The 13,572-nt window shown below is 38.5% G+C and overlaps 1 protein-coding gene across 2 annotated transcripts in view; it reads left to right on the top strand.

Annotated features, from left to right (window-relative positions):
* The first annotated feature begins 1,226 nt into the window (after positions 1-1,226).
* Positions 1,227-13,572, top strand: part of MTF2 (metal response element binding transcription factor 2) — a 63,028-nt gene continuing 50,682 nt past the window's right edge. For both annotated transcript variants that reach the window (XM_041749585.1, XM_041749584.1), the window contains exon 1: positions 1,227-1,473. Coding sequence is in view for 1 of the 2 variants with exons in the window: in XM_041749584.1 (XP_041605518.1) it covers positions 1,469-1,473 (5 nt within the window). In the remaining variant the exon portion in view is untranslated. The remainder of the gene's footprint in view (positions 1,474-13,572) is intronic.

The following is a 13,572-nucleotide window of genomic DNA, read 5'->3' as shown; positions in this document are numbered from 1 at the left end:
TCTCTATCCAGTTTTCAACTGCATCTGCTTTATTTAAGTCAAAGCTCTTCTCAACCAAAAGTGTTAAGGGCACGGAAGAGGAATTTATGAGCAACTATAATAGAATTGAGAAAGTGAAACTTGAAAGATAGCAGATAGAGGCTACCTTTAGTAAGACAGACTGAAATTTGATTAGGATTATTAGGAGAAGCAAAGGACTGGAAGGGTATGACTAAAATATTAAGAATATTGAATGGTGTGTATAGAATGAATATTTATTTTCCAGACCCTGAGATTATGGGCTGAGGGAATCCCATTTGAAATATGAGCAAAGCGAGTTTAGGACCAAGAAGTACTTTTTCAGAGAGAAAGAAAACCATGTATTAATTTAACCGTGTATTAGTTATCCCTGTTATGTAATGAGACAAACATATAAAATGATTTAAAAAACATTTTGTCAATGTTATAAGCAAAGGTATCCCAGGTAATTACTAAGAGGAGTTGGGCAGCATCTAAGCCTAAGTCGGAGACAAGCATGCACTTCCAGTTTGTCACTTGGGCTTCCGGTCGGCAGCAGAATATTGGCAGGCTAAGGGTCTGCCCTGGTATGAAAAAAGTTCTGTATTCCTAAAATAAATCACTTTGCACCCGATGATTCTCAGGTTTCATCACAATGAGGAATGAATGCAAAGCAGACACACAGAAAAACCTTTCATTGTTAAGGGGGAAAAATGTCCGAAAATCTTCTATGCAAGGAGCTCCTGATAAGGAATTTGGGACTGGACAATAATCGCCGAGCACAATTTAATTCTGACATCCAGGATCTGCTCGCTGAAGGCAATTCTAACAGCAGGCTGCAAGGTGAAGATAGAAGAAACGTGCTTTATCTAAGGTTACAGGAGGAAATCGGCAAGACAAGACGTAGTACAGAGCACTGCCGCATTTCTCAGGATAAAAAAAAAAAATGCACGGTGCAGACTGGACACGACGCTTTCCTTTATAGGACAGAGAAACAGCAGTAAGACAGCCGACCGCCAGAAGCGCAGCGACCACTATTGTGTTAGCGCCGGCGGCGGAAGGACCTGTCTGCACCGCTGCGTTAAAGAGTCCCTCTTTGTTCAGCCCCGGCCAGGGCCGCAGCGCGCCGTATCCTTCCGCGCTCGCGGCGCAGTCCCCGCCCCCTCGCAGCCCTGGAGAGCTGCCATTCGGCACCGGAGTCGCTCCGCGCTCCCAGAATGCACCGGCAGTCCGCGGGAAACCAAAATGGCGAAGGGCTGTAGCGAAGTGGGCTGTGTTTGAGGCCGGTGTAAGAAGGCTCGCTCTACTCTCAACCCTCGTCCCCAGGACCTCGGTTTGTGCGTGTGCATGTGCGGGGTGCCCGGTGGGGCGGGTGCCCAGTAAGTGCTTGGACTCGCAGGGGAAGCGCCCGAGGGGACGTGATTGGTTGTTTTTTCCTGTATGAAGCGGTTGGCACCACTGAAGTGACCGAATGAGGTGAGAGACCTTGGCCTGGGAACCAGGCTCTTCCGGAGGAGGTGGGGGCGGGCGGGGGGGAAAGAGGGAAGAAAGGAAGCAAGTATAAAAGGGAAAGATGGAGGATCGAAGTGGGGGTGGGATCTCCAGTGTGTGTATGCGGGTCCCTTGCATTTATGTGTATGTTGAAAAGAATGGACAGAATGGAGTAGTCAGGTGTCGGAGAAAATAGGGAGCGAGCGAGGCATCAGGGAAGTCGGTTAGAGGACCAAGATAAAACGTTGAGACGGGGAAGCTGTGTTTGGAGGGGCAGGAAGGAACCTGGGGGCGGGAGACGGTTGGAGGGGCAGGATGAACCTGGTGATGAGGGGGTGGGGAGCCGAGAGGAGGAGCCGTTAGGAAATGCGGACTGAGGGAGACGTGGGGAGCTGAGTGGAGGGGCTGCCTGGGACCTTAGGGGGCGCGAAGGGAAGTAGCAGTTTGGAACCAGGGGGTGGTGGAATTGTATGGAATTGGAGTAAGGGGCTGGAGTAGAAGGGCAGGATGGAGTACCAGGATAAGTGAAACACTAAGTGGAGCCTGGAAGCAAACCCCGAAAGCTGTAAAGGGGACAAGTGGGAGGGAAAGTGTGAGAAGGGGGAGAGACACAATGAAATCTAACTCCTATTCCCTGCTCGGACGTAGATATGTATTATTCATTTTCACAACTGAGGTAATTACGGTTCAAGGGATTTTTAACTGATTTGCCAAGATTTCTTAACATATTTTGGTAGTGCCAGAACTCTTAACTCTGTGTGTGTGTGTTTTACAATCTGGTGTCTTTGGTTGCTAGAATTTTTTCTTTGGAAGCAACTAGAGGGAACAGATGGATTTATCGGGGTGATTTGACGAACAGAGAGGGTTCGTGAACAATGGGAGAAGGGATATGGAATGTTATTCTATGCTTGAAAACATTTCACTTTAAGCGTAGTTAGAACCATTTACAAATTCAAATATGCAGACCTACGTAGGCCTGTGGATAACGTAAGAAAGCACCACATGAGGTCAGTACAGAACTAGAAATATGTAAATAGTGCCTGAATTAATTGGACTCCAGATGCTCCGGTAGTAGTAACTTTCTCCCTCAGTATTGATTCCATGTGACCCCTCTGTATACCTTGCCTGCGCGCTGGTTTCATTTCCATGTTTTCATTCTCTCTTGAGAATTCCTTTTTGTTTTGTTTTGGGCAGTAGATTGCAAAGACTGAATTTGAGAGTATTTTACGAGGGTAAAGTAAAATACACTTGCATTAAGTGACCTTTTTCAAAGGTTTGTCCAGCTTTACGGGGAGCCATTTTGACTAACAGCTTTAGGTGCCCTGTAGTTTTGGCAAGGAAAGAGTTGATTTTAAATTTCTTAACATAGAGCATTCTATCATTGATATTTATAATGTTATTCACACTCTGGCCATTTGCAGTAAAGCTTGAGAGGGAATACAAGGTGAAATTCTGTTCTTGTTTTTTTAGGTTTCTAAATATAAAAATATATTCGAATGCACATTTTAAGTTTGCTCACCTTCAGTTTTTTTTTAAAGTGCTAAAAATATTCTGAAATATTTGAATTAAGAATGCACCTGTTTCCTGATGCTGCATATTCATGTTAATGGCATTAACAGAAATCTATACTTAATCAGAATGAAATGCACACAGTTTTAGAACTAGAAGTGTAGAAGTCATCTGGTTAAACTTTTTTTCTAGTGAAACAAAATATATTTAATGATCTTTTTAATTATGCTGGTTGCCTCAAAGTTCAGTTTGGAAAGGGATTTTATTCTGTGTATTTTGGAATGGGTCATAAATTCTTTGATGTCATTGATTTATAAATATACCTTTCATTAGATCCTTAACTGAAAGTGTAATTTGCTTTATTCTTATTTCAGCATAATCTTTATATCTGACTTTAGGAAACTGGTGGTATACTAATAATTTTTAACAGATGGGGAAATTTGCCTCTGAAGAGTTGTCATGGTCAACATCTGTAGCTAGGTGGTTCTGAAAGTAAAATTTAACTACTGTTTTAGTTAGTCTAAACTTCCATGAATGATATTCTTTGGTTGATATTTTTATGTTTTGTTTCCCTTGTTTTTCAGGATTTGTTTATTACAGTAAAATACTGTGTAACAACCCTAAATTGGAGTGTATAGGTTTGTGGAGATTTTTTATTTACCTGTTTAGTGCTGTTCAATAGTACTTTTTCCACTGATGGCAGTGACCTGTTTATGCTCTATCCAGTTATGTTAGCCCATAGTCACATATGGATGTTGAACACTAGACATGTAACTGGTATGACTGAGAACTGAATTTATAATTTAATTTAATTCATTATAAAACTAAGCTTTAAATGGCCATATGTAGCTAGTGGCTGCTGTATTAGACAGCATAGTATTAGAGGGTATTGCATCCATATATTAGGAATTGTTGGATCTCATAACCATGGAAACCATCAGAACCCAAGGGAAGGGAACTATCTTGGAACTAAGGATTGAAATTCTCTGTACATTTTTAAGATGAAGTAGTCTTCATTTTTGCCTCACATCAAGTCTTCTGTTGTATCCCTGCCAAAAAATGAAAAGATAGCAAATTCTCTAACCTTTTTCTATTTTTTTTTTTTTTAACATTTTGTTTACTTGAGAGGTGCACACGCACCTGTGAGCATGGGAGGGGATGTGACAGAGGGAGATGGAGAAGTGGACTCCCCACTGAGCGTGGAGCCCAACTCTGGGGTTCCCTACCAGGACCCTGATCATGACCTGAGCAGAAGTCCGAAGCTTAACCGAGCCACCCAGGCACCCCTTCTCTGATCTTTTAGTTATCTGATTCTGTTTCCTTTGTCAAACAACAACAAAAATGGATGTTGACAAAGTTAGTTTACTTTGTTATTTTTTAAAAAATGTTTATTTTTATATTAAAAATTTTTTTATTGAGGAAAATTTAGAAACATAAAGTGAACAGAATAGTATAATAAACTTTTTTGTATTCATGTAGGTTTCATCTATATCGCTGCACTCTGCACTCCATTGTTTTTATGATTTTAAAAAGCTTTTTTAGGTAAAATTTACATATATTAACCATATACTTTTAAAATAATAGCTTTATTGAGATAATGCATATATCATATGTAAATAATTCACACGTATGTACCCTTTTAAGGTATAATTTACTGACTTTTTTAGTGTATTCACAGTTGTGCAACCATCACCATGATCTAATTCAGAATATTTTTATCAGTGCAAAATGAATATCTGTAACCATTAGCAGTCACTTTCCATTATTCACCTTTTACATACAGCTTTTTAATATCTATCAATCTTGTGTAAACATAAGGAAAATATAATTGAAATACATTGTGTTAAAGTATTCCTACAATTTCCTATTAAGTCTTTGGAGTCACTAAAAAAAATAACAGCCTTATTGAAATATATCATATGCCATTAAAATTAACCCTTTAAGTTCTACAATTTAGTGGTTTCCCCCTACCCCATAGAACATGTAATCATCACCAACTGCCTAATTTTAGAAATTTTTTTACCTCCAAAAGAAATCCCATACCAGTTAGCATTCACTTCCCATTTCCTCCTCCCCCCTCCATCCCCTGGCAACCACTGATCTATTTTCTATGTTTTTATTTTGCCTATCCTGGACATTTCACATAAATGGAACCATATAATATATGGCCTATTGTGTCTGGCTTCTTCACTTAGCATAATGTTTTCAGGTACATCCATGTTGTAGCATGTATCATTCCTTTTTACAGCCAAAATGTGTTTCATTGTGTGGATATTTATATGATTTTGTTAATCCGTTCATCAGTTGATAGGCATTTGGATTGTTTCCACCTTTTGCTGTTACAGTTTTTATTTGCAGTGAATGTTCATTTACAGGGTTTGTGTGGACATGTATTTCCATTTCTCTTGGTTACATATCTAGGAGTGGAATTGCCAGGTCAGATGACACCTGTGTGTTTAAGGTTTTGAGAAACTGCTGAACTGTTTTGCAAAGAGCCTGCACCCTTTTAGTCTCACCAGCAGCTGTGAGGGTTCTAGTTTCTTTACATCTTTACCAATACTTGTCTGTCTTTTTGGTTATAAGCACTCTAGTGGGTGTGCAGTGGTATCTCATTGTGGCTTTGATTTGTATTACCCTGATGAGTAATGATATTGAGCATCTTTTCAAGCAGGTCCTTTGCCCATTTAAAAATTGTATTATTGTGTTTTCACTGTTGAGTTGTAAGCAGTCTTTATGTGGTGTGGATAGAAGTCCTTTATCAGCTTTGTGGTTTGCAATTATTTTCTCCTATTCTTTGGGTTGTTCTTTCACTTGATGTCCTTTGAAACACAAAGTCTTTAATTTTGATGAAATCTAATCCTTTTTCTTGTTTTACTTGTGCTTTTGATTTCATATCTAAGGAAATGTTGCCTAATGCCAGTACAGTTTTGACAAATGGATATACCTGTGAAACTTCAACCCTTATCATGGTATAGACTATTTTTCTTTTCCCAGAAAGCTCAAATTTAGTCTTTTTAGCCATTCTCTGCTGCAGCAAAAGTTCTGATTTTTTCCACTTTAGATCAATTTTGTCTAGAATTTCATGTAAATAGAATCATTAAGTATGCATGTTAAAATAAAAAAAATTTTTTTTGTTTCATAAAGCTAGAACTGCAGCCTTACCTTGAAAATTCCATCCTAAAAAAAAAAAAAAAGAAAAAAAAAAAAGAAAATTCCATCCTGCAAGGAATATTGTAGAAGTGGCTTAATAATCTTATATTGTGTTGTGACAGTCCTGACCACCAGTACTTTGTGATATAAAGTTTTTGTTTTTGTTTTGTGGTTTGTGAAGACATTTCTGATATTTTGAATGGATAAAGCTGAGTAAGGAATTAGTGAGCTTATACTTCCAAATATTGCCTAAGATTAGGGGAACAGGGCAATGTGAGGGATCCTTTTGACGTTGGAAATACTGGTAGCTTGACTGTATTGATGTTAATATTTTGGTTCTGATAGTCTATCATTCTTAAAGATGCTACCTTTTGGGAGAGCTGGTAAATGTTACATGGAATGTATTATTTTTCACAACTGCATGTAAATCTACAATTACCTCAAATGAAAAAAATCAGTTAAATAAAAATTAGGGAAAAAAGTGGCCTAAAGCAGGCATAGCAAGAGTGGGTTGAATTTGTTTGATTTCTGTCAGGTGATAAAAACAAACTAAATATGAGCTTTTGTTTTTCTCTACCCCTGCTAGTGAAGTTTATATTGCAGTAAAAACTCTAAACTTTTTTGGTTGTGGTGGGGGGTGGGAAAATGGGAAGGCTGTTGTCTAGTAGAGAGTACTGCATATATACTCAGAAGATTAGGATATGCTTTTAACTTGGAGCTCTGCAGTTGCTTTAGGTTTTGTGTTTTGTTTTGTTTTTAATCTACTAAATAATAATGTTACCTGCCTTATTATTCACAGGATTGCTCCAGGGTCAAGAAGGAAATAAAGGAGACAGCACTTTATAAACTCTAGGTGTAATGTATATTATTTATTTACAAAATCATTTTCCAGAAGAGTGGTTATATAGAACAAAGAATCGCCCAAGTATCATGAAGCCTATGAACAAAAAACACCCTGGGATGTTTTATAAATTGCTGAGCAGCCCAGGCACGTGGGTGGCACACTTGGTTAAGGATCTGACTCTTGGTTTCCACCCAAGGCATGATCTTTAGGGTTCTGGGATCAAGCCCTATGTCAGTCTTCATGCTCAGTGGGGGTTTGCTTGAGATTTTCTCTCCCTCTGTCCTTCCATTCACCCAAATAAAGAAATCTTTAAAAAATTTGCTGACTAGTCCGTATAGTTCTAATTGACATTACATAAACACCAGAATCACTTGTAGAGCTTAAAGCCCCCTCAAAAAACAAAACCCTAACAAACAAAATCAGTTTCTTGGAACTCATATCCCAGAGATACCAAATTCCAGGTTTGGTGGGTGTATATTTTTCTATTTAAAAAATTTTCCCACTTGATTTTGTTTTATAGCCAGGGTTGAGAAGTGGTAGATTCTGTTCTAGGGTCAAGATTAGAAATTTACCAGTTCTTACGAAAACATCACTAGGAGTTGTGCAAAGGAAATACTTGAGAAAGGAAAAATATTTTAGCACTGTTTTCATCACACTTATATTTAAGATATTTTAAATTGGTGGTTAATAAAGTAGTAGAACTTTGTAGTCTGGGAAACTTGTGGACTATTTTTTTTTTAATTTTTATTTATTTATGATAGTCACAGAGAGAGAGAGAGAGAGAGAGAGAGAGAGAGAGAGGCAGAGACACAGGCAGAGGGAGAAGCAGGCTCCATGCACCGGGAGCCCGACGTGGGATTCGATCCCGGGTCTCCAGGATTGCGCCCTGGGCCAAAGGCAGGCGCCAAACCGCTGTGCCACCCAGGGATCCCAAACTTGTGGACTATTAAAGGCTATATAAAATTGCATTTAGGGATCCCTGGGTGGCGCAGCGGTTTGGCGCCTGCCTTTGGCCCAGGGCGCGATCCTGGAGACCCGGGATCGAATCCCACGTCGGGCTCCCGGTGCATGGAGCCTGCTTCTCCCTCTGCCTGTGTCTCTGCCTCTCTCTCTCTCTCTCTCTCTCTCTCTCTCTGTGTGACTATCATAAATAAATAAAAATTAAAAAAAAATAAAATTGCATTTAGGTGTTGTGAGAGAAAATTCTCCATTCAACGAAGTGTTCAAGCAGAGGCTGCATGATCATCTTATTTAGGGATATTATAAAGATGGATTTTTTTTCACTTCCTTGGAAGTAAATGACTTTCCAGGTACTTTCTAAAACTGAAATAAGATTTAGGGCAGCCCGAGTGGCTCAGCAGTTTAGGGCCACCTTTGGTCCAGGGCATGATCCTGGAGACCTGGGATCGAGTCCCATGTTGGGTTCCTTGCATGGAGCCTGTTTCTCCCTCTGCTTGGGTCTCTGACTCAATCTCTCTGTGTCTCTATGAATGAATAAATAAAATCTTTAAAAAAAAAAGGTTTAGATTATAATGAAAATGATGGGCACTGTTTTTCCCTTAGATTAGTGACAAGAATAGTCATTGAGGATTGAATCCTTCTCAAAGTCAAGTTTGTCCTGAGTTTCCTTTTTTCTGTTTTTTTCTAGGTTTCAGTCTTTTCCACTTTTAACAGTTGTCTAAATCATCTCTTATATTTTTGTTTCTAAAAAACAAGCAGAAGAATATGATGTTATCTTAAGTTTTTAAGAGTTTTATTGCTGCTTGTTGGAGAGGAATAAACAAAAGTGGTTATTTGCATACATTAAAAAATATTTAGAACATTGTCACAGTATATCCTAGTTCAGTGATTCTCAAACTTTTTGGTCTCAGGACCCTTTTACACTCTTTAATTATTGAAGACCTCAAGAACTTTTATGTGGGTTATCTCCAATATTTACTGTGTTAAAAATGAAAACTGAGAAAATGTAAAAATGAGTACATATGTTCATATACCATTAGTTTTCAGAGTGAAATCATAACATATTACTTAGCCTCTGGAAAATCCCACTGTAAACTTGTGGGAGAATGAGAAGGGAGAAAGGCAGATAAATTTATTTTTAAGTAGGCTCCATGTCCAGCATGGAGCCTAACATGGGGCTTGAACTCATGACCCTGAGATCAAGACCTGAGCTAAGATCCAGTTAGATGCTTAACTGCCTGAAACATCCAGGTGCCCCTTAATATTATTATTATTATTTTTAAAATTATTTATTTATTTATGATAGTCACAGAGAGAGAGAGAGAGGCAGAGACATAGGCAGAGGGAGAAGCAGGCTCCATGCACTGGGAGCCCGACGTGGGATTTGATCCCGGGTCTCCAGGATCGCGCCCTGGGCCAAACGCAGGCGCTAAACCGCTGCACCACCCAGGGATCCCTTTTTAAAAAAATTTTTTATTTACCCCTTAATATTATTTTAAAACTAGCTATGACCTTGTAGACCCCCAGGGAACATACCTGAAGACCTGCTACTTTAGTCCTCTGTTTCTTTAGGCAGTTAGGGTTTCATATGTTACATGGTGTTTAGGTTAGCATTCCTAGCCTCTTCTTAAGCAGATTTTTTTGTCTCTTCATAGAAAAAATTTGAGACGCAGCCACCCAGGCACCCCAAGTTTGATTTTCTTGTAGGTAACTTGATTTTTGTCTTTGGAAATTTGTGATCTCCTATTGTCAGTTATGCAATTTTCTGTGAATTTAGGATTTTTAAAAATCAGTACTTTGAAAGTCCAGTTGTTTTGAAGATTCCTATTTCCCTTTGTTCCTGGGAAATTTTCTTTTGTTATTTAAAAAGTAACTTTCCTCACACCTGTTGGAATGGCTATTATAGACAAGAAATAGTAAGTGTTGGCAAGGATGTAGGGAAAAGGGAACGTTTGTATACTGCTGGTGAAACTGTAAATTGGTTCATTTACTATGAAAAACAGTATGGAGGTTCCCTAAAATATTAAAAATAGGGGGGCACCTGGGTGGCTCAGTGGTTGAGCATCTGCCTTTGGCTCAGGTCTTGATACTGCGGTCCTGCAATTGAGTTCCCCATTGGCCTTCCCGCAGGGAGCCTGCTTCTCCCCAACCTATGTCTTTGCCTCTCTTTGTGTCTCTCATGAATAAATAAATCAAATCTTAACAAAAAAAAATGAAAATAGGACTACCAAAGATTCAGCAATTCTACTTTTGGGTATTTAAAGAAAATGAAGACACTAACTCAAAACACTATATGCATCCCCTTGTTCTTTGCAGCATTTTTTATAATAACCAACATATGGAAACAACTAGGCGTTCACTGATGAATAAGTGGATAAAGAAAATGTGGGATAAGCATGCAATGCAATATTATTTAGCCATATAAAAGAATTAAATCTTGCTATTTGCAATAACATAGATGGATGTTGAAGACATTTTTTTTTTTAAGATTTTATTTATTTATTCATGAGAGACACAGGGAGAGAGAGAGAGAGAGCCAGAGACATAGGCAGAGGGAGAAGCAGGTTCCATGCAGGGAGCCCCATGTGGGACTCAATCCCGGGACTCTAGGATCACGCCCTGGGATGAAGGCAGGCGCTAAACCCGTGAGCCACCCAGGTGTCCCGGATGTTGAAGACATTATGCTACTGAGGTAAGTTAGGAAGACAAATACTGTATGATCTCACATGTGGAATCTAAAACAGCAACAACAAAAAACTGAGTTAATGAATACAGAGAACAGATTGGTGTTTGGGCAGGGAGGAGAGGGCAGTGGTGGTAAATGGGTGAAGGGATCAAAAGGTACTATGGAAGTTATGAAGTAAATAGGTTACAAAGATGTAAAGTAAAGTACATCATGGTGACTCTAGTTAATTATATCGAATTGCATATTTGAAAGTTGCTAAGAGTTGCTTAAAGTTCCCATCACAGTTTTGTAACCATGGTGATGCATATTAACAAGACATTGTAGTGATTATTTTGCAATATATACAAATATTGCAAAAGAAAAAAAAACAAAAACAAATATTGAATCATTCTGTTGTACACCTGAAGTTAATATAATATATATCAGTGAAAAAATATTAGGCAGCAAAAATAAGTAAAAAAGACGTTAAAGAAATTTAATTGCTAGGTACAGAAAGATGTTCCTGATATATTGTTGAAGTAAAAGGGCATGTTTCAGAGCAGTATGCAAAATCAAATTTTTGAGTGAAAATATACATAGGATCAAAAAAATAATTTTGCCTTCTGCATTATCTTTTGTTGAAGGCTTCTTTTATATTTTCTCTCTCCTTGATTACCTGCTCCTAGTACTCTGGGGACATTTTCTTTCCATTTTCTAAAGATTTATTTGAGAGAGAGAGAAAGAGAGAATAGAGGGAGGAGCAAAGGGAGAGGGAGAAGCAGCCTCCCTGCTGAGCAAGGAGCCAGGACTCTGGGCTGGATCCCAGGACCTTGAGATTATGACTTTGGTTGAAGGCAGACACTTAACCAAACCAACCGACTGAGCCACCCAGACACCCTGCCTGGGAACATTTCCATTGACTTACTCTTTTAGTTCAATTAAATATTTTTTCTTTTTTTTTTTTTTTTTTTAATTTTCAGGAGTTCATTGTTGAGCTCTGTACCTTTTTCACATTGTATTTTTAATTTATGGATTCAACAGATCCTTAACTCACTTTCTCTTCTCTTTTCTTTCTTTCTTTCTTTCTTTCTTTCTTTCTTTCTTTCTTTCTTTCTTTCTTTCTTTTTTTCCTTCCTTCCTTCCTTCCTTCCTTCCTTCCTTCCTTCCTTCCTTCCTTCCTTTTCCTTTCCTTTCCTTTCCTTTCCTTTCCTTTCCTTTCCTTTCCTTTCCTTTCCTTTCCTTCCCTCCCTCCCTCCCTCCCTTCTTCCCTTCCCTTCCCTTCCCTTCCCTTCCCTTCCCTTCCCTTCCCGAGAGCTCACGCAGAGGTGGGAGGGGCAGGAGAGAAAATCTTAAGCAGCCTTCATGCCCAGCGCAAGCCTAACATGGGGCTTAATCTCACAACCCTGAGATCATAATCTGAGCCCAAATCAAGAATCAGATGCTTAATTGACTGAGCCTCCTTGATCCTTGACTTTTTCTATGTATATCAATTAGACTTTATTTTTTAAGCTCTCTCCTGTTCTCTGGATTGTTTTCTTTGGAGTCACTTTTCTTAGAATTTGTCTTTTGTATTGTAGGATTTCAATTTTTATTAAATCAGGAAACTATGTTTGGATACATGGCATGGCAGGTTTTAATTTATGATGAAATGTGGGGAGACGAAAGCTATTTCCCTTGGTGCTAGAATGGTTATGGCTTTACTTTGGGACAGCAGTGCTTATTCATCCTTCCTTATTAGTTCTTTTCATATACTTTTCTTGTAGGTTAAAGCATCATTTTTCTTCTTTTCTTTTCTCCCAGGACCAGCTGCTGGTCATACCAGTGATGGTTTAGATGTATAGAAGGCAGCCAGTTCTTGAGATGCTCCTCAAGAATGATGGTATCTTAGGAACATGGGGAGATAAATAAGGCACTAAGGTGGCTTAGTTGATTGAGTGTTCTACTCTTGATTTTGGCTCAGGTCATGATATCTGGGTTCTGGGGTCTGGCTCTGCCCTTAGCAGGGAGTCTGCCTCTCTCCCTCTGTCCCTCCTCCTGCGACTTTCTCTCTTAATAAATAAATAATCTTTAAAAATTTTAAATTCTTCTTGAAGAAGAAATGAAGGGAAGGAGAATTAATGCTCTAGTGAGTTGCTTTTATTAATGGAGATTTTTAGAAGCTTTGGGCCAAGATAGAAAAAAAAGATTGAAACATACTTGTTTATAGGTTCCAAACATGACAGATAAAGCCCTTATGGTCTGTTTCTTGACAACCCCATGTACTTAACATGTAAAATTTTTATTTTATACCAATTGTAATACAGCTTTTTAATATCTATCAATCTTGTGTAAACATAAGGAAAATATAATTGAAATACATTGTGTTAAGGTATTCCTACAATTTCCTATTAAGTCTTTGGAGTCACTAAAAAAAATAACAGCCTTATTGAAATATATCATATGCCATTAAAATTAACCCTTTAAGTTCTACAATTTAGTGGTTTCCCCCTACCCCATAGAACATGTAATCATCACCAACTGCCTAATTTTAGAAATTTTTTTACCTCCAAAAGAAATCCCATACCAGTTAGCATTCACTTCCCATTTCCTCCTCCCCCTTCCATCCCCTGGCAACCACTGATCTATTTTCTATGTTTTTATTTTGCCTATCCTGGACATTTCACATAAATGGAACCATATAATATATGGCCTATTGTGTCTGGCTTCTTCACTTAGCATAATGTTTTCAGGTACATCCATGTTGTAGCATGTATCATTCCTTTTTACAGCCAAAATGTGTTTCATTGTGTGGATATTTATATGATTTTGTTAATCCGTTCATCAGTTGATAGGCATTTGGATTGTTTCCACCTTTTGCTGTTACAGTTTTTATTTGCAGTGAATGTTCATTTACAGGGTTTGTGTGGACATGTATTTCCATTTCTCTTGGTTACATATCTAGGAGTGGAATTGCCAG

The sequence above is a fragment of the Vulpes lagopus genome, chromosome 3 (genome assembly GCF_018345385.1).
Source record: "Vulpes lagopus strain Blue_001 chromosome 3, ASM1834538v1, whole genome shotgun sequence".
In the NCBI taxonomy this organism is placed as follows: domain Eukaryota; kingdom Metazoa; phylum Chordata; class Mammalia; order Carnivora; family Canidae; genus Vulpes; species Vulpes lagopus.
The sequence above is the reverse complement of the archived record's forward strand: the minus strand, read 5'-3'. Positions and strand labels throughout refer to the sequence as shown.